This window comes from Felis catus, chromosome F1, assembly GCF_018350175.1.
Source record: "Felis catus isolate Fca126 chromosome F1, F.catus_Fca126_mat1.0, whole genome shotgun sequence".
Taxonomy (NCBI): Eukaryota; Metazoa; Chordata; class Mammalia; order Carnivora; family Felidae; genus Felis; species Felis catus.
Window position 1 is genome coordinate 20,386,424 of NC_058384.1, and position 21,701 is coordinate 20,408,124.

Consider the following 21,701-nt stretch of genomic DNA (forward strand, 5'->3'; position numbering starts at 1 on the left):
TTCCCTGGTGTGATCCTCTCTTGATCTTGAAGGTTTGTTTTCTTTTAGAACCCTCTTATCTGTTTATAGGACTTCCCTCCTGTGTGAGTTCTTTAATGTTGAGGAAGCAATGACTGTGTTCTGAAGGATTCCCATGTTTATTACATTCATGTGGGTTTGGTTTTTGTCTAATATGAATTCTCTCATGTTCTATAAAGCTTATATTTTTTCTGAAGGCATTTCCATGTTCATTACATCAATGGGATTTCTCTTCAGAATGAGTATTATACTCAACACAGGATAAGTTATGACAGAGAGTTTGTTTGCAATCAGATTTTCTTTCTAGTTGCAATGCTCTGGTACTTTCAGTAACTCTTAAAAGGGTGAACTGTGCTTGAAATCTGTACTATAGTCATTACATTGGATGATGTTTGCCTCTTACGAGGTTCTTAAGTGTTCACAGAGCGACCGGCTCTCACAGAAAGTCCTCTGACGTGTATTACCTTCAAAGAAGAAAGTTTGACACTTTATTATAATTTCCAGTAAGTCAGTACAGTAAGCCATTAGATTGTATCAATAAACAGACATTAAATACAGAGGATAGATAAGGCCCTCCTGTATTCCTGTATAACTGGGGTACCCTAGAGACTGAGGAAGAATGCTGGTTAAGTGAGGGAAAGTACATAATAGATAATTCTGAATCTTACTAAAACATTTCTTAAAAATGTTGAGATACTTTTGACAGTATGTAAAAGAACTTTCTGTATGCTAGCTTTCTTGTGATGCAGAGACTATGATCTTGGCAACATACGAAGTTCCAACATCAGGAATACCATAATTCTGTCTTTGTTTTAATGAAGACTATCATTTGCATTACAGTTAAAATGTAAACCATTTATGAATATAGTGAGAGCTTTGAAGAAAGCAAAGAAGACCTGAAAGATTTGAAATTTGCTGTTAGAAGCAAGGTGGGCTGTTTTGTAAGTTCTGTGATTGCTCCTCATCACCATGAACTTCCTTACTACGTAGCAAGGTCAGGCTTAGAATAGAACGAGGGGAGTGAAGAGGAACATGACTGACGGGGAGAGGAGGTGTGCCACGGCATCGGTGGTAGCAGAAGGTAGCACCTGCCTTTATCTCGGCTGTCGTTACAGGGGCAGCGTTAATTAATTAATTAATTAATTAATTAACTAATGTGTGGGGAGGAAGGTGGAGGGGGAACAGAGAATGTGAGTACGTTAGGAAAGAGAATTGATCTTTTGACCTCACATATCATATTGCAGTTTTATAGTTTCAAAACTTTATTCTGTTGATTAAAAATACAGGAGTTGTAGCAAGCACATCATCTGTGGCTGAGACTTCTTTCTAAATAGCCATATAGGACGAATGCTAACGGGTATATTGTATCCCTTTAAAAAAGCTTTGCATTTTTGAGCATAAGAGTGCCTTAGCAATAATTATCTTCTCTCATGTGTCAACTATACTTGAGTGAAAAAACAAACTGTCTTCTTCCTGTGAGGACCCCCCACCCCCGCAGTCTTGTGTACATTCCATCGCCTTTTCTTTTCTTCTCTCATTCTCTGTCTACATGCTGGTCTATATTGGCCTTTTCTCTTCTTCTATCTTTAGGTATCCCTACAACATCACCCTTAGAGCAGTCCTTTTAAGAGTGTTGGAACCTACAAGATGAAATTTAGATCAAGAATTTGACTTTACAGAACAAACCTACAAGAGGCATAAGAGAAGCTGTGGCTCCTGTGAAATTCAGTAATTCTTTCATAGGGTAGGTGGTCCTCAGTTGCGGTGTCTGCTTCCCATGTGCTTCCGAAATAAACTCAGTGGAAAATCGGGCTCGACAGTTTCAGGGCTCAAAATGCACCCGTGAATATTCTTGCAAATACACTTTCAATGCCCAGTTAAAAACTGCCTTTATGCGTGAGTTACTGTTAGATTGCTCTTTACTGCCTGATTTTAAAATTCTAAGTTAAATCCATTTGAACGGATTTTAAGAGGTATCAAGGTTGCTCTATTTCATTGAGCCTTTGCTGAAATAGAGGCTGACTTACATGGTGTACGCAACTCAAATCAGTCCTGTTCTTAAATCAGACCTTTAAAAAAATCCTTTGAGTCACTAAGCTTTCTTTTTGGTATTCATGGGAGATGTTTTAGTATAGGATAACCCTTGACTAGGCTGCTCAGCTGTCAAATGCAAGATACCATGGGTGGGAGGATTTATTTCTTAGATTGTTCCCTAGTGTCTCTTGGAGGAAGATCCAGAGTCCGAGGCAAAGGAAAGAGCAGTTTTTTTCTCAGAGAAGTTCAGTGGCTGTTGAGAGTTAGAGTTGGGGCAGGGCAAAATTCCTCTAAGGCTAGCTAATACAAATGCATGTCAAGGTTTAAGAAGAAATTAGTGAGTTCTTGGAGACCCAGTGCAATTTCAGCTCCATAATTCATTAAATGGATTTTTGTTGTTATTGTTGTTGTTTAACTTTTTATTTTGAAGTAACAACAGATTTACTGGAACTTGCAAAAAATAGTACAGGGATAATTAGGGATTCACATGAAATTGCAAAAATACCACAGAGAGGTCCCATTTATCTTTCACCCAGTTTTCCCTAGAAGCTACATCTCATATAAGCATGGTACAGTATCAAAACCAGGGAATGGACTGCTATAACATTTATTTATTTATAACATGTGTTGTTTTGTCTAACCATCATCTCAGTCAAGATACAAAACTATTACAATACCACAGAGGTCTCTCTCCCTTGTACTACCCCTTTATAGTCAGCCAGCCCCACTCCTACCTACTTCCCACCGTCCTTAATTCCTCGAACCACTAATCTGTTCTCCGTGAGTTACAGTTTATTATATTAGATGTGCTGGCTAGTAATATAGAATTGTCTCAAAGGGGAAATGGTAGCTACTATCTTAAGAGGTTTAAAAAACCTGCTTGTTTCTTCATATTTAAAAAAAAATTTTTTTAACGTTTATTCATTTTTGAGACACAGAGCGCAAGCAGGGGAGGGGCAGAGAGAGAGGAAGACAAAGAATCTGAAGCAGGCTCCAGGCTCCGGGCTGTCAGCACAGAGCCCCATGCCGGGCTCAAACTCAGAGTGGCAAGATCATGACCTGAGCCAAGGTCGGACGCTTAACTGACTGAGGCGCCCCTCTTCACAATTTTTAAGTACAAATTCCTTTAGAACGGAGGGCTCCAGTGGAATTTTAATCTATGTACTCCCAACTGATGTGACTATAGATTGATTCATCCCACCTCCTTTCTGTTGGCTTCCAAGGGTTCTGTTAAGGGACAAAGCATTTTTCCATTAAGTTAATGATGTTGCAATGTTCCAAGAATTGGATGAATTTTTCAAAACCTCTTATTTTTTATTTGAAGAGTCAGAAAAGCAGTCAAAAGGTTTTCGTGTAAAAAAATAAAGCCATAATTCACTGACACTTTTACTGGGTTCCTTGTTTATCATAATAATTTATAATGGTGAAGATAGGTTCAAGTGAGTATGTATAAAGCACTTATAATAGTGCCTAGCACATGGTAATCTCTGTTAGTGTTAATTCTTTCACTGCTGCTGTTAAGACACCTGTTCTCTGGATGAGAAGGTTTTAAGCATAAAACCAGAAGATTAAATCACACAGAAGAGGACAATAAAAGTACTGGCTACTTTAAACAAACAAAAGAGTAGGCCCCCTTTTGCACATAAACAAGATTGGGAAGGTGTTTTCATAGGTTTTCTCTCAGTGGTGGGTTTATAAGTGATTCACAGCCTCCACCCTCCCTTTTCTCTCCTTTTTAAAACAAATCTTGTTCATTCAATTTTTTTAAAGAAATGTTTATTTACTTATTTTGAGAGAGAGAGGGAGAAAGAGAATCCCAAGCTCCACACTGTCAGCACAGAGCCCACCATGGGATTTGATCTTACAGACTTTGAGATCATGACCTGAGCCGAAATCAAGACTCAGACACTTAACTGACTGAGCCACCCACGCGCCCCCCCTTTTCACTTCTTTTAACAAAGGCACTTCTTCCTTACAGTTGGGGAAATTAAAGTAGTGATATACAAAAAGAGGATAAATATACCCAGATTTGGTGAGACTGTTGGGAAAGTGACTCAGTAGTGGTGGTATAAATGACTCGGTATTTCAGGAGGGCAGCTTGACAGGTATCAAAGCCTTGAAAGGGTTCAGACTCTTTGACCTAGTGATTTTACTTCTAGGACTATATTTTTAGGAAATGATCAGAAATGTCAGAGAACGTGCAAGGATATTCATTATTTATGGTACAGCCTTACTTATAACAGGAAAATGACATTTATGTTTTGTGTAAAGCTGCATAACTGAGTTTGAACCCTATCAAATGGCTATGTTGACATCAATTTGACACAGACACTGTATATTAATAGCATTAATATGTATTTGGAAGTTATATTAATTGGTTTAAAATGAGCTCAGTATTTGTAGATCTAATCCGAGGAATTTTGTCCTAAAATATGCCATCTTTATGTAGTTACATTAATATGGTTATATTAATATTTTTAGAAAAAATATTTTCTAGAAGTTTGATGTTTTTAATATAGCTGTCGTGTCATTTTCATGTTCGTGTAGTATCTGTCACTAAATATTTTCTGTCTGTACAAGGAGGTAATGTGAAATGAGCCTGTATCTAAGCTAACAAGCAGTTGTCTTTTTACTGTAGAGTTGTTTCTGTTCCATATTTTCCTTTAGTAATTTCAAATCTGAAGGTTGTGATCTAGCTTTAGATTTTAAAAAAGTAATTGGTATCTTCAGAGCATTTACTGCTTGTCCGCTGTGTTAAAGCAATGATTGCCGCTTCTTCCTTTAGTATTCTTCATCTCCATTACTCAAGCTGAAAACTTGGGAGTCTTGGTACCTCTGGACACCTCATTCTTGGCTTACATTGTGTGGGTCCAATTTTTGACCAGATCCTGCCTGCCTCCAAGATATCTTGAATCTACCACTTTTTCCAATATAAGGAAACAAACATTACCTTAATTTTTGTGTTTTAGATTTTGTAGTATCACCCTAACTGTTTCCTCAGTCCCCTCCTCAGTCCATTTCTTTCTGTTTCTGTTTTAAAATTTTATGGAAGACAGGCATATATCACATTTAAGAAGTCCCGTATTTCCACCGGCCTCCACCCTTGAGCCCCATGCTCATCCAGTGCCTTAACTATTCCTTCTTGCAGGAAATTATGTCCAGTTTTCAAATAATATGTCTAAATGTCTATTGTTTATGATTTAAAAATTTTTTAAAGTTTATTTATTTTGAGAGAGATAGCACGAGTGGGGCAGAGTGAGGCAGAGTGAGAGAAGAGAGAGAATCCCAAGCAGGCTCTGAGCTGCCAGTGCAGAGCCTGATGCAGGGCTTGAAACCACAAAGCTGCGAGGCCATGACCTGAGCTGAAAGCAAGAGTCGGACGCTTAACTGACTGAGCCACCCAGCTGCCCCTGATTTTTAAAATTTTAGATATGATATATTGACTCTGTACTACAGAAAATGATTTCACACTTTTATATTGTTTCCCTTGACCTTTATACAGTTCTGTTCCTCCTCTTTTTCACATATAGTTATGTCACAGTTTTGACATGAATAAGTAATCATGGCTCAACTATTCTTTCCAGTGAAGCCATGATTACTTAAATTTTGTGTTCCTTGAGCTAACAACTTACTTAAGCTTTCTCTATACTTGTCACTAATTCTTCTGCCAGAAGTGAATATAGTGAATGTGTCTTCTCAGTGTGTTCAAACACTTAGGTATTGTTTCATTTTTGAGAGGTATCTCTCTTGGAATCTCTTACCTCTTGCTTAGTTACTATCTGGACTGTTGTTCTTAAGCTCTGCTCACAGCTATGTCCCAGGATCTCCCTTTATTGATAAACTGGGTTTTGCAATATTTTCTTTCTGTATTGGTTCCTCAGTTTCTTGGATCCCATGTCTTTTTTTTTTTTTCTTAATTTGCTCATTTGTTTTGAGGAACCACATATTTTCCTAGCTGAGAATAGGTCCCTAGAAAACAGATTCTCTGACACTAGCATGTCTGAAAATGTCTGTAGTATACTTTCATACTTAATTCATTTTTTTGTTGGACAGAATTCTAGGATTTTGAAGACTTTGTTTTCAGTTGTCTTTATCTTTCAGTGTTGCTGTTGAGGTATCTGATACTTTGATCTGCGTGTGATCTAGTTTTATTTTGTTTTGTTTTTGAATCTTACAGATTTAATCTCTTAGTCTCCAGTGTGCTACAGTTTTTTTGAGGCTAGGCCTTGTTTTGAGGGTTTTAAAAATTTAATCCACTGTAAAGAACACTAGACAGATCTTGTTCTTCAACTTCTTAGGGGAGGGGCATTAAAAAATTTAGCGGGGGCGGGGGGGACACCTGGGTGGTTCAGTCAGTTAAGCATCTAACTCTTGATTTCAGCTCAGATCATGATCCCAGGATCACGTGATGGAGCACCATGTTGGGCTTCATGCGGAGCAGGGAGCCTCCTTAAGATTCTGTCTCCCTCTCTCCCCTGCTTGCATGCCCATGCACACAGACACTCTCTCTCTCTAAAATGAAACTAAAAAAATTTTTTTGGGGGGGTGAGTTATTTTTCTCTGTTTTCTCTGTTCTCTCTTAAAATTCCTGTTATTGGGACACCTGGGTGGCTCAGTTGGTTAAGGTCTGACTTCAGCTCAGATCATGATCTCGCAGTTTGTGGGTTCAAGTCCCATGTGGGCTCTATGCGGACAGCTCAGAGACTGGAGCCTGCTTCAGATTCTGTGTCTCCCTCTCTCTCTGCCCCTCTCCCGCTCACACTCTGTCTCTCTCTCAAAAATAAATAAACATTAAAAAAATTATAAAACTCCTGTTATTATTCAGACATTGACTTTTCCGGACTCTCTAATTAACAGAATATTTGGATCCTGTTTTGAGCTTATTTTTTAAAAGATTCTATCACCTTTATCTCACAACTCTTACAGTGATTTTTAAAATCTCCCTTAGTGTGTTTTTCATTTCCAAAGGCTGTGTTTTGTTCTCTGAATAGAATGTATCCTTCTGTTTTTGCCTAATGGGAGCAATACCTATTCTTATCTGAGAGTAGTAAATACATGGTTTTGTCTTTCTCTTCTCTCAGTTTTTTTGGTTTCCTTCCCTAACTCAGCTTCCTCAGAGTCTTTTTTTTTTTTCCCTATAGATTCTATCTCTTTTTGGTGGTGGTTATTGGTATTATAGCAGGATCTTTAGCCTGTTTTGAACCTTGGACTCCCTTGGCCCCTGAATGAAGCCTATGAATCTGAACCCTTCTTTAAAATCAAAGGAAATCAATCCTATTAAAACACACTTCCCAAAGTATTTTGTAAAACTGTCACATAGCAATATATATGTGCTTTTATGTTAACATTAAGTAAGATCCAGAGATGATGAGCTCATAATATCAAACTAGTGATGAGTATTAATGATAGTTTTGAGCTATCTGCACTAACTGTAATGTGATATGAAAATGAAAATATCTGTGATTTTTATCAATGGTAATGTCACATGCATTGCCATTTGTTCTGTAATCTGTACTCTACATTTAAGATAAAAAGGAATGTCATATCAGAAGTTAGTATAAAATAGAAATCTAAGTTTTTAAGTTTATTGAGCCGTTTGAATTCTCTTGACAGACCCTGTGGGGTATCAAGAGCCCTTTTATTAGAGGTTTCATGACATATATGGGGTAGTCGGCTGTCAGCTCAAAGAAGAAGGTACTGGAAAGCTGATTGGAAGCTCTGAGTAACTGACTGGGAATGGGGCTTGACAGCTAGTAGGGTTCACTGTACGTTGTAGGAAGCCTAGCTCTCATTATCTGTAGGTCCTTCTGTTGACACTCTGATATCTTCAGAAGGAGAATCCACCAATCTCCCTGTGGAGTGTAGGTCTAGTTACCTGTGTTCTAATAGACAGGTAATTTTGCCCTCTTATATTCTACGGGTAAAATTTGTTTTTATGATTTAACTGAATGGTTACAGTATTAGATATGTTCCTCTTGAATAAAATGGCTCTAGGAGGGGACACAACTGTCTTTAATGTTGTGAAACCCTTAATATAATAAGAAAACTGGGTTATTTCATAAACTTATTTTTAATCTATTTTTTCAGGAGCTTTCAAGTTGTGGATGGAATAAAAAAGAAAAATACAGTTCTGCACCAAATGCTGTTGCCTTCACAAGAAGATTTAATCATGTGAGTTGCCTGTAAAATTTTGATACTTAGTTTCTGAAATTCAGTTCCTCAATATATAATTTTTCATTAAGAAGTAGTTTAGCTTTTCACATGAATGCTGGCATATTTTCAGCCAGTATCTCTTCAAATACTATCCCCCTGCCTGATCTCTATTTTTTTTCTTCTGTAATTTCTGTTGGAAATTTGTTGGTGCTTGACATTCTTTTTTTTACCTGTTATCTTAACCTTTTGTATTTTATATCTGTTTCTTTGTGTTCCATTCTGCATTATTTCCTCAGTTCTGTATTTCAGTTCACTAATTCTCTTCAGATGGGTCATTTCTATTTCAAGTCTGTGTACACTTTTACACTAGTGTGATTTTTTTTTTATATTTCTTAGATAATTTTCATCATTTTATTTTATAATTTCTGTTATTATCCAGAGTCCTTGGAGTACTAATTCTCTGTCATTTCTGCTAATCCTTACTCAAAATCGTTTGTATTTTTATACATTTTCTAATTTTGGATTGAGCACTCATCATTTAAGCTTATATCTGTACTTTGTGGGAATTCTGCTGCCACCTAGAGTGAGGGTATATCTCTTCTGAAATGCTTTTTGTTTGCTTTTGCTGGTACCAAGGACTATACTGACTTAGGACAATTTTTTATATGTTTTGGTTGGGAACATCCGTACATTGCTGTAGTGGAGATTTCAACTCCAAATCCAACTAAGGGATGTTTACAAATTCTTATAAAAGACTTATTTTTCAGGGCACATGGGTAGCTCATTCGGTTAAGCATCTGACTCTTGATTTCAGCTAAGGTCACAATCTCACAGTTCAGGAGATCGAGCCCCGTGTTGAGCTCTGCGCTGACTGTGCGGAGCCTGCTTGGGATTCTCTCTCTCCCTCTCTCTCTCTGCCCCTCCCCCACTTGTGTGCACCCTCTCTCTTTCTTTCTCAAAATAAATAAATAAACATTTTTTAAAAAGACTTATTTTTCTCCATCTACTCTGCCTTTCTCTGCCAATAAGGGAATTGTTTTAGTCTACATTTTAGCCCTTTGAAGATCCCTTAGATAGACATAGAGGTGGTAGAGTAGAGATGGGGTCCTTGTATTTGAAGGAGTATTAAATCCCGAGCCCCTATGTCACTGAGGGAAAATCCTCCATGGGCAGCTGTAGTGCCCTTTCTTGTAACCACTGCTTTGCCTTTATTTCCCTCTTTGTTTTGCCCTCTAGGGGAAGAAATCCTTCCTTTCAAGTTAGCCACACATTTTTTTAAAAAGTTTCTTGTCTTCAACCCAACATTTCTAGGAGTTTGTAGCAAATAGTTTCTCAGGGTATTTGGTTCACTGTATTCCCCAAAATGGAAGTCGATCAAAGTTTTTAAAAATTAGATTAAATCATTATTAGGGACACAGGGCAAGCATGTCTTACACTGAATTTCATATTCAAGTTATATAGAAGTTGTTTTCAAAATTTTTCTGAGTTGGTCAGAATTTTTTTACCACAGTAAAAATTTTTTTCTTTGCCATACAAAAACATTATTATAATATTCACAAATTTGACTTTACATTTTAACAATAATATTATTCTTAAGCTGAAAAGTTGTCAGAGTCAGATATGTCACATTGTACCAAAAGCTTTTATCCTTATTCCAGATCATAACAGATCCTATAATCTCACTTAATGGCTCCATTACTCTATTAATTTCTCCTACTGGGATCATAGGACATTTGAAATAGCAAATTTTGAAAGAAGTTAGAATCTTTTAGAGGAAACCTGTGTGCAATATTATTTTTAAAATGAGTTTTTTGTAGACAGCATATCGTTGGGTCTTCCTTTTTTTATTTTTTATTTTTTTTATTAGGAATTTTAACATATATGTAGATTTATGTAAATATAATCAAAATTCACTTTTATCACCCTAAAAATTTCTTTTGTGCTATACCCTTGTAGTCACACCCACTCTCTATCCCTAACCCTTGGTGACCAATGAGCTCTTTTCCATCACTGTATTTGCCTTCTCCAGACATTAAAAAAAATTTTTTTTAATCTTTATTTATTTTTGAGAGAGAGAGAGAGACAGAGTGCAAGCGGGGGAGGAAGAGAGAGAGAGAGAGAGGGAGACACAGATTCTGAAGCAGGCTCCAGGGTCCGAGCTGTCAGCAGAGCCCGACACGGGGCTTGAACTCCGGAACTGTGAGATCATGACCCGTGCCGAAGTCGGACCCTTAACCGACTAAGCCAGCCAGGCGCCCCCAGACTTTTATATAAATAGAGTCATATAGTACATAGCCTTTTGAAACTAGTCTCTTTCACTCTCTCAAAGTATAAAGTCTTTGAGATTTATTCTTGTTGCATGCATTAATAATTCATTTTCATTGCTGTGTAGTATTCCATTTGACATCCATTTGAATTTGATAAGTGGTAGTTTTTCCTTTTTTTAAATTTTCCTTAAATACATATTAAAAGAATCAAATTATTTCATCAAATACATCATTAGTGTCTTAGCAACAGAACTAGATTATAATTGTTTTAAGAACTCATTTTTACTCCATTTTCTTCTTTATAGTTTCTCAAAAATATCCCCAGTTGAACTTCACAACAATCACATGCACAACAACAATTTAATGTTAAGGAATCTAAGGTTTATTTTGTTTTGGTGGGGGTTTGTTTGTTTTTCAAAATTTTATTTAAATTCTATTTAGTTAACAAACCTTTCATTTTTGTAATTCAGTCTGAATCTCTGCTTTTCAGTTCAGACTTAGAAAGGGTACAAAGATAGTTCAGAGAGTTTCCGTGTTCTTATATTCCATATAAGATGTTAGCTTCCCCCAGTGCTAACATCTTACAGAAGTATAGTTATCAGAGCCAGGAAATCAACATTGGTACAGTACTATTAACTAAGCTAAGGACATTATTCAGATGTCCCCAGTTTTCTCACTAATATCCTTTTTGTTATTGTTACAAGATACTTTGGGATCCCACGTTGCATCTAGTTGTCACTAATTATAACAAAAGAGTTATCTTGGGGTCTGTTTTTGTCCTTTTAGTGCTTTACCTCTTAACTGTCACATTTTTCTGTTTCTTTGCATGTATGATAATTTTTAAAGTTTTATAGTTATCATTATGGATGATACATAATAGTGATTCTGGATTCCGTTGTCCTCTTTTTTTTTTTAAGCTTTTATTTACATTCCAGTTAGTTAACATACAGCATAATATTAGTTTCAGATGTACAATTCAGTGATTCAACCCTTCCATACATCACCCGGTGCTCATCACAAGTGCCCTTCTGAATCCATATCCCCTATTTAACCCATTCCCCCTCCACCTCCTCTCCAGTAACCACCAGTTCTCTATAGTTAAGAATCTGTTTCTTGGTTTGCCTCTGTCTCTCATTTTTCCCTTGGCTCCTTTACTTTGTTTCTTAAATTCCACATATGGTATTTATCTCTGACTAACTTATTTATGACTTTTCTTCAGTATTTTTTCTTTTTCCTTTTTTTTTTTTTTACATTTTAAAATTTTTATTTAAATCCAAGTTAGTTAACATATAGTGTAATAATGGTTTTGTTTTCCTCTTTTGAAGAGTGTTGATTTTTATTTTAGCAAGCAGTTAACTTCGCTGGACTCAAACTTCAAATTCTGTCTCTCCTTGGAGAACAGATAATTTCCTTTAGGTTTTGTTTTCAGTTAGGCTTCTTAGAGTTTCCCTTGCACATGCACAGTTCCAAGGTCAGCCAGAGAGTTAGATGACATTTTTATATAGATTTGGGGGAATCTCTTTCTTACCTTTCTTTCCTTTCTAGAATTTATTACCTCACTTTTGGCCAGCTGGCTTCTGACTTTTGAAGCCATTAAGACTATGGCCTTCTGCTTGAATTTTAGTTGCCCACACTGTGGTAACTAGAAAGCATCCTCAGTGAACCAAGTGCAAATCTCATCCAACGCATCTTCTTTCAAGGATCAGTTCTCCAGTTTCTGCCTTCTTTTCGTCCCTCTCTTGTGGTTTTAAATAGTTGTTTTTATAATTTGGAATTATAATCAGATGAGCATTCCCAAAGATACCAGCTACTCCACATTACCAGAAATGGAACTCTCTCCCATCCCATTAAAAATTATGCTTTCTGGGGCGCCTGGGTGGCTCAGTCAGTTAAGCGTCCGACTTCGGCTCACAGTTCATGACTTCAAGCCCCACATCGGGCTCTATGCTGACAGCTTAGAGCCTGGAGCCTGCTTTGAATTCTGTGTCTCCCTCTCTCTCTGCTCCTCCCCCCCTCATGCTCTGTCTCACTCTCTCTCTCTCCCCTTCAAAAATAAATAAAAACATTAAAAAATTTTTTTAATTATGCTTTCTATTGATTATCAAAATAATAATATGTATGGCAGGGAAATTGAAAAAACGTAGAAATGTATAAAAAGCTGAGGGGAAAACAAATACCTGGACATGACTGTTGTTAACATTTCAGCATATATCCTTTTCTTCATTCTTTATTTTTTCTTAATTTAATAGAAATCATGTTGTGCGTGCAATTTATAGCCTTATTGTCATGGCATACCATTAAATGTTCCTATATCATTATATGTTGAAAACATTTTTAGTATCTCTGTGATCTCCTGTGATTGAAGTATGTCATAATTTTAATCATCATTCTGTATTGGATATTCCTCTGACAACTTGGGGGCATGCCTTCTGGCCAGTGGAGGTTCTTGTTTTTGTTTTCTTTTTTATTGGGGAAGGGTTGTTTAAATTTGTTTTAGACATTATCTTTAGATAATTGGAAATACGACAGATAATTAGAAGTTAATGCTTTTAAGAATGATCATGATAATGGGTTATGTTTGTTAAAAAAGCCTCTACTTTCTGAAAGCAAAATTTATAGATGTAGTTATATATTATCTATGATTTTCTTCACAGTATTCCTGGGGCATTTGAGGGGAAGGGAGGGGTAGAGGTGAAAAAGTTTGGCCATAACTTGGTAATTGTTGAAACTGGTTGCTATACATCAGGGACTTCATTATTATCTTCTGTTTAGTTCAGTATACATTTGAAGTGTTCCATGTAAACAGTTGAGAAAACTATCTTGAAGCTTAACATTTTTGGCTGCAAATATAAGGTTTTTATAACACTTCTATATGATTATAAAACTGAATAAAGCAACTACAGTTAAAAATATCCTATGAATAAATGTTTTCTAGGATTTACTTTTTTATGAAATATTTGGTACATTTCAAAGAATGTGTTAAATATTTGTTTGAATCATGTGAAACTGCTGATGTTCAACCATTGTTAGCCTACAGAAATGGCAAGTTCATGTGATGAATGTGTATTAAAAAGCATTCTAATAAATGATTTTGAATTAACCACCTAAGCTAGGAGCTAGAATATTACCCAAACTCTTTAAACATTTTACATATTCTTCCCTGTACCCTCTCTTAAGGATAACCATTATCTGAAAATTTGGGTTTTGGTTTTTTGGGCAGGTTTTTAAAAGTTTTTTAAACTCTTCTTGTATTTCTTTTATAGATTCATTGGAAATGTTTGTATCCTGAAACAGCATGTTGTATAATCTTGTTTTCCATCCTCATAAAATGTATCATCAGACTATATATATATTTTTTTATGGTTGGCTTTTTTTCACTTTGTGTTTCTCTGATGCCATGGTGATGTATTTGGCTCTAATTCATTGATTTTTCACTGTTTTCTAGCATTTCATTGTATGAATATATCAAAATGAATTTATCATTCTTTTGAGGATGACCATGAGATATGTTTCCTAATTTTTTGCTATTATGAAGAATGATGCTAGGAATATTCTGAGTCTTGGTACTTATGTATACTAGTTTCTCTAGGCAGTGGCTTTCAAACTTTTTTGATGGTGACCCACGATAAGATAAAATATTTTACATTGTGATTCAGTGTAGACACACAGCTGAAACAGAACTATTCTGAAATAATATTTATTTGTATTAGATGATATGTTCTTTGATCTTTTCTGCTTAATAAAGTAGTAACATTGCTACTTAGACTTACTAAATTGATACATTAAAGTGGGTAAAAAAAAAAACCCCACTGTAATTGGTTAGAAAAATGTGTGTTTAGATATAAAATTTTTGTCAAAATGTATGCATGTTTACCTATAAAAGATGGTGTCTTTTTTTTTTAATGATTGTACTGATTTTGCATTCCCACCAGCAGAGTACAAGAACTTCCGTTACTCTCATCTTTGTCAACAGTTGGTATCATCAGACTTTGCAACCTAATTGATATGAAATGATTCGGGTTTCATTTTTATTCAGTAAATGTTTATTAAGCTTCACTGTGTCCTGGGCACTGTTCTCAGTGTTTGGAATATATTAGTGAACAGGAAAAACAAAGATCATTACCTCCACGGACCTTTTCATTCTAGCTCTTACTAATTTTAATTTCACTTTTCTTTTGTTTTTTCATTTTCACAAGTTCTGTCATTTTCTTTTTTCTTTTTTTTTTTTAATTTTTTTTTTTAATGTTCATTTATTTTTGAGACAGAGAGAAACAGAGCATGAACGGGGGAGGGTCAGAGAGAGGGAGACACAGAATCCGAAACAGGCTCCAGGCTCTGAGCTGTCAGCACAGAGCCCGATGTGGGGCTCGAGCTCATGGACCGCGAGATCATGACCTGAGCCGAAGTCGGCCACTTAACCGACTGAGCCACCCAGGCGCCCCACAAGTTCTGTCATTTTAAAATCTCCCTGGTCATTTTTATTATTCTTGTATTTCTTACTCATTTATTTTCTTACTCATAACTTACTGTAAATTAAAATGTGGATACAAAAAACCCACAAAACAAATACATGGTTCAATAAACTATTGTCAAATATCCTTGTAACATCACCCGAACCAAAAATAAAACTTGAACTTTAGAAACTCCTACATGTACAGTACTGTACATGTATAGCCCAGTCACACCCTTTCTTCCTCCAGGAATAATCACCATCCTTTTATCATACTCACTTTCTTGTGTGTCTTTTTATAGTTTTATCACCTAAATGTGTCCCCAGACACAACTATTTACCCTTGCCAATTTTTAAAATTTGTTAAATTTTAAGACTTTTTAATTGGCATTTTCTCCTTTTCTTTTCCTTATCATTTACCTGTGGAGGCACCTAGGCATTTTGACCTAATTTTGAGTCTCCCACAATCTAGATTGCATCTATACAGTGTAATATATTATGTTTTCTGGGTGTTAGTGCTGATTCCAAGGATTCAGTTGGGTTCAGTGCCTTTGGCAAGAATATGTGTTGTGTTTGTTGTTTTTCTTCTTTTTCATCAGGAGGCACATAATATCTGGTTGTCTTTTTCAGGATGTTAGCAGCTGTGTCTAGATCCATTAATTAACTGAAGTTGTTAAAAGGCTGGGACGCCTGGATGGCTCAGTTGGTTAAGCGTCCGACTTAGGCTTAGGTCATATTTCACAGTTTGTGCCTTGCATTGGCTCCTTGCTGACAGCTCAGAGCCTGGGGCCTGCTTTAGATTCTCTGTCTCCCTCTCTCCCTGCCCACCCCCCTCAAAAATAAATAAACATTAAAAAAATGTTAAGGTTAATTCACATTTCATTCTTTTTCATTTATTAGTTGGAATGCTTTTATAAAGAGACATTTTCCCTCATCTGGTATTTGCTTACCCAGAGATCCATTTCCTATAAGCAAGGAAGGATAAATGTTCAATTCTTTCCCATTATTTAGTTGTTTTGAAGATAGTGAATTGGTGTTCTGTCTTCCTCTAACAGTGACCAAGTAGTTTTTTTAAGTACCATTGTGAACTTACAAATTAAAACATCATATATGATGTGTTTCAACCCATTGCAGTTATTACCTTTTTAAAAAAGTATATTGTTAAGTTTATTTATTTTGAGAGAGACAGAGAGAGTGAGAGCAGGGGGAGGGGCAGAAAGAGAGGGAGAATCCCGAGCAGGCTCCACACAGCACAGAGCCAGATGCAGGGCTCCAACTCACAAAACCATGAGATCATGACCTAAACTGAAATCAAGAGTCTTATGCTTAACCAGCTGAGCCACTTTCATGTCCTTTGTCATGATTCTAACAGTCTTTAATAGTTTCCTTGCCATCTGGTATGCAAAGATATTTCAGGTTCATTTTGTCCATTACCTGCTCCCATCCCCTCCCTGTATCTGGAATCAACGTTCTTTAATAAGTCCTGGTTTCTTACAGGGGGAAATGGACTTGAATGCTAGGAATGCTCATTGCTATTTTCTATGCCTTTTTCAGCAGAGGTAGCTAAGATTTCTATATGTCGTCCACACACACATAGACAAACAACTGTTTAAAGATAAAATATCTCATGAGTTCGTATAGATACTTGTAATTCAAATTCAGGACCGACTATAGAGTTTTTTTTCCAACTCTTCTGTATTGCGTCCACATGTTCTTTCTTCTCACAGAATCCTGATTATCAAGGCATGTTGATGCCTATAGCTTGTTATCCATTACAGTACTCAGGAAGGGCTCGTGAGAATAGTAATTCCTGAATTCTTGCATGCTGGCAAATGTGCCTGTCCTCTGTGTACAGTTTTCTTTCCTTGATGATTTTTGATATATTACTCCATTTTTTTTTCCTGGCAAGTGTTACTGTTGATAAGTCCGGTGATAATTACATTTTCTTTTCCTTAAAAATCACTTTATCTTTTTGTCTCAATGGCCAAAAGATTTTTTCCCAGTAATTTTATTGAACTGTATCTTTGTGTGGGTCATTCTGGATCAGTATTCTGGGGTATGGTTGGCTTTATCTGGGATTGTCAACTGGGGAGCACCTGCACTTAGCCTGTCCAGCATGGACAGAAGTTGGACTTCTTACACAGTAGCTCAGGAACCTCAGAGAGAATGTTCTGGCAGTCAAGGCAGAGGCTTTCTTTTATGAGCATCTTCTGGAAGTTAGCATCAATTTTGTTAATCTTCTGTTCATTAAAGCAGTCACAAGCCTGTCCAGATGACATGACAGGTGACATAGACCCCAACTTTCAATGACAGAATGACAGAGACCTTTTGGCCATGTTTTAAAATCATGATGGCATTTTGTCTTAAAATTTGCCTAGCATTGGGGCGCCTGGGTGGCTCAGTCAGTTGGGCGTCCGACTTCGGCTCAGGTCATGATCTCGCGGTCCGTGAGTTCGAGCCCCGCATCGGGCTCTGGGCTGACAGCTCAGAGCCTGGAGCCTGTTTCGGATTCTGTGTCTCCCTCTGTCTCTGACCCTCCCCTGCTCATGCTTTGTCTCTCTCTGTCTCAAAAATAAATAAATGTTAAAAAAAAAAAATGAAAAAAAAAATTTGCCTAGCATTAAATTTAATAAAGTCAGTAATCATGCAGTTTAGTTTAAATTCACAGGTGATAATTTGCCAAGGTTGTTGACAAAATAAAGTATAGCTTTTGATATATTTTAGAAGTGTACTTTATCAGAATGGGGGATACTTATTGTCATTAGTAGCCCAGATATAGTAACAAATATGAATATGGCTTTATAAAATATATACATTCTATATTTACATATACATTTGTAAAATATATACAAAATATGTACATTTTGGCAGTTTATAGATGAAAGTTGCAAGTAAAATCTGAAATGTTTCTCACTAAAACAGGGATAAGAAATGTGAGGCAGTGGCACTATGTTTTGCACTATCATTTCTTGCTAATACACCTTGTATTTAGATTTGTGTAAGTTCAAGCCAACTGAGAGTGCCTTGATTTTATTTTCATAGTAAATGAATTAAAAATATGTTATATTTATGAGAAGCAAACTATTTTCATCAGAGTACATAGAGCATTTTAGTAATTTAGATTTAGCCTGCCTTCTGATAAATGGTTTTTAAAAGAAATTGTAAAGGTGGTTTATTGAATTAGAAAGCATTACATGATTTTAAAAATATAATCTTAGTTTAATTTTAGAATGACTTTTCTTTATGGTATTATTTCATAATGTAAATAAATGGCAATGTGGGATTACACAGCCACAGAAAAACTTGCCCTAAGTAGCATAGTTTATAATGTCTGATCTTAGAGCTTATCTAATTCTGCCATGATGTTTCAGAATAAAATTACATGTATTTGTATAGTGTTCTTGTTGTAATAATGCAATAAAACCAGTTTTATTAACTCCTTCAAAATTTATTTTGCTTTTACAAATCAAAACTCGTAGTCATGTTTGTGTGTGTGTGTGTGTGTGTGTATAAGCATACACATATACACGTGTATATCTCTATGCACATACATATCATGTATATATGAAATGTATGCAACATTTGAAGACTGGTTATATCCTGGCGGGGAGCCGGAAGGAGAAAAAAAAGTATTGTCTTTTAACCAGCTATAGGTCATTCAAGTAGCTCTTGTCATTAATTTGATCCTTGTGAGTAAAGAATCTTGCCATTCAACTCCTTTTAATTTTTATTTGCAGGTAAGCTTTTGGGTTGTTAGAGAAATTCTTCATGCTCAGACATTAAAAATTAGAGCGGAAGTTTTGAGCCACTATATTAAAACTGCTAAGGTAAGAAAGACTTGTATTTTTATTTTTGAGTCCAGCCATTCAGCATTGTGAGTGACTATTTGCCCATGATACTTTATTTACTATTTATTGACCCTGGAAAATAAGACCTGTTGATCAATATGTTGACTCTTTCGATTGGATGCCTGTTTTCTTTGCCTTTTCTTTATTCTTCCTGTCTTCCTCCCTTTAGCTCTCCCCTCCCTGTCTTAGAGTAGCTGGAATATATTACTTATTTGACTGGATAAGTAGGCAGAGATCAGATTATGGTGAAGTATAGTATTTACAAAATACTGGACTCTTCTGCAGGTAATTGAGAAAGCCTTATAGGATTAAGTAGGAAAATGTATATCGATTATTTGTTTTTGAAATCTATCACTGCCAACCCTGTGGAGAATAAGACTTTATTTTTAAAGGAATAGTATAAAGAGGATGTTAACCAAATATGTTAATTGAGTAGTTATTGTGGGGCATAGATAATGAATGCAGCAAGAGAAAAGGAACATGGGTTTCAAGGATGGTCAGAATTCAGAGAGGAGGGTGAACAAGGCATTCCACAAGAGGATACTAATATTTCCTTAAAACTGACAACTCTAAATTTATGGTAAGTTCACTAAAAGGTGGTATAATTGTAGCCACATCTTCACCATTCTTAGAATAAATTCATAACTTACCTCATGTCTGAATGAAGGTGGACTAAAATGAGAATGCCATTTTTACAATTTTAAGTTATCGTAATTATTTTAAAATTGTGACTGCTATAGGTCGGAACGCCTCCGTAATTTCCTTGCGCACCTGGAAGCAGTTGTATTCTAACGTTCTGTGGCACTAGGTGGCAGAGCTAGCTTTCAAAATGTGATCTGTGGCAATGTCCTAAAATTTCTGAAAACATTCTCTGTGATATGTTTGATAAATATTGGGTTTTAGCTAGCAGAAATTCATGTCTTTTCTCCATACATTCTGAATTTGTGTTTTTCTTTTCTGGTATTTTTGTTAGTTTTTTTATGGGCTTTGCATGTTCCACTCAAAACCACCAAATTCTGCCTATCAAGCTCGTTGTTACCTTCCTCCTCGAGTAATCATTTAATTCCAGTTCAGACTCTTAGACTTTTAAGTTATTTTTGACAGTAGTTTCTTTCATCCCAAGCTGTAAACTCATAATTTTTTTTTTTTTGGCTCACACTGTCTTTTAAATCCCTCTATTCTGACTCTGCCTTCTGTATTCTGTCTGTTACAAAACTTGCAGGTCTTTTACTTGTTTAGTAGACTGTGTCCGTTAGGGTTCTCTGGAGAGACAGAATAAATATACATGTATGTAAAATGTATAAAGAAGATTAAGCAATTGGCTCCGATGGTTGGGGGAAGGGGCTGGCAAGTGTGAAATTGATTGTAGGGCAGGTGGACAGCCTAGAAACCTCAGGCAGGAATTGAAGCTGCAGTCTTGAAGCAGAATTTCTTCTCTGGGAAACCTTCAGTTTTTATACTCTTACGGCATTTCAGCTGATTAGATGCAGCCTACCATATTATCAAATGTAGTCTCTTTTACTTACGCTTGATCTTAGCCAAAAGGCCGACTGACTATGGATGTTAACTGTATCTACACAACGGCTCCACAGCGAAACCGAGGTTATTGTCTGGTTAAATAACTGGGTACTGTAGTCTAATCAAGTTTGACATATAAAACTAATCATCCTATAGACACACACAAAAATTGTAAAGTATATTTTAAGTATCAAAAGAATCATAAAGTGGACGCCCATGTCCCCACTGCCCACTGAACTCTGATAGGCCTCCGCATACGCAGTCCCCTGCCCTCCTGCTACCAAAGGAACCATTGCCCTGAACTTTACGTTAGGTTTTCTTCTCTAGTTTTGTACATATGTGTGTTCCTGAGTACTAGATTGTTGTTTATATTTTTGAATTTTGTTTAAATTATTCCATAATTACTTTTATACTTTTATAACTTGGTGTTTTTACTCAGCACTGTTGCCGAATGGCTTTGGGCGTGCCTCTGTTGTAGAGTGTTCGGTTGCTTGCATTTACCACCAGTTCTTCAGTATACTCTGGCTTGGATAGTTACCAGATTTTTGTTGCTGTACACACGGCTGCTAGAAAGCTGTCTTGTGGGATTCTCTTTGTGCTCATGTGAGGGGTTAAGCCCTAGAAGTATAGAGAGAAAAGATAAATTACCTTTAAAGAAATGACGGAACAATAGCTTTCATTGAACGTGATGAGAATGAACATTTTTTCAGTGTTGGCCATTTAGGTTTTCTCTCCTCAAATGTCTCTTCAAGATTTTTGAACAGTTGTCTCTTATGGTGTTGATCTTTTATTGATTTTTGTAAGAGTTTTTTTATTTAATTTTAGATACTGCTTCTCCAATATATGTTTTTATATCCATCTTTATATTTGTGACTTCTCTTATTACTCTTTTCATGTTATCTTTTCATATAGATGTTCTAACTTTAATAGTCAAACTTAGTGATCTTTAATTTTTATTGTATCGTTTAAGAGTATCTTATTTAAGGGGTGTCTGAGTGGCTCAGTTGGTTAAGCATCCGACTTTTGATTTTGGCTCAGGTCATGATCTCCCGGCTTGTGAGGCCAAGCCCTGCATTGGGCTCTGCGCTGACAGCCTGGAGCCTGCTTGGGATTTTCTCTCTCCCTGTCTCTTTGCACCTCCCCGACATGTACGCATACTCTCTCAAAAGAAAGAAATCATCTTAAAAAAAAAAAAAGAGTATCTCATTTAAGAAAATTTTATAGCTTTGATTTTTGTATGTGAGTATTTATGTGGAAAAATTTTTTTCTGTATGTAGGAATTATGGATTATTCATATTTTTCATTTGAGTATCTGGCACCATTTTTTTATTGAAGAATAATTAACAAACAATATCCTCTTTCAGGTATATATCAGTGACCCATTATTTTTATGCATTGTGAACTCAATAAGTC

The 21,701-nt window shown here is 36.1% G+C and overlaps 1 protein-coding gene across 7 annotated transcripts in view; it reads left to right on the plus strand.

Moving 5' to 3' along the window:
• The window catches only part of RALGPS2 (Ral GEF with PH domain and SH3 binding motif 2), a 168,698-nt gene that overhangs the window by 52,545 nt on the left and 94,452 nt on the right, over window positions 1–21,701 (plus strand). For all 7 annotated transcript variants that reach the window (XM_023247647.2, XM_023247649.2, XM_023247645.2 and 4 more), the window contains 2 exons: window positions 8,140–8,223; window positions 18,660–18,749. In XM_023247647.2, the coding sequence (XP_023103415.1) occupies window positions 8,140–8,223; window positions 18,660–18,749 (174 nt within the window). The remainder of the gene's footprint in view (window positions 1–8,139; window positions 8,224–18,659; window positions 18,750–21,701) is intronic.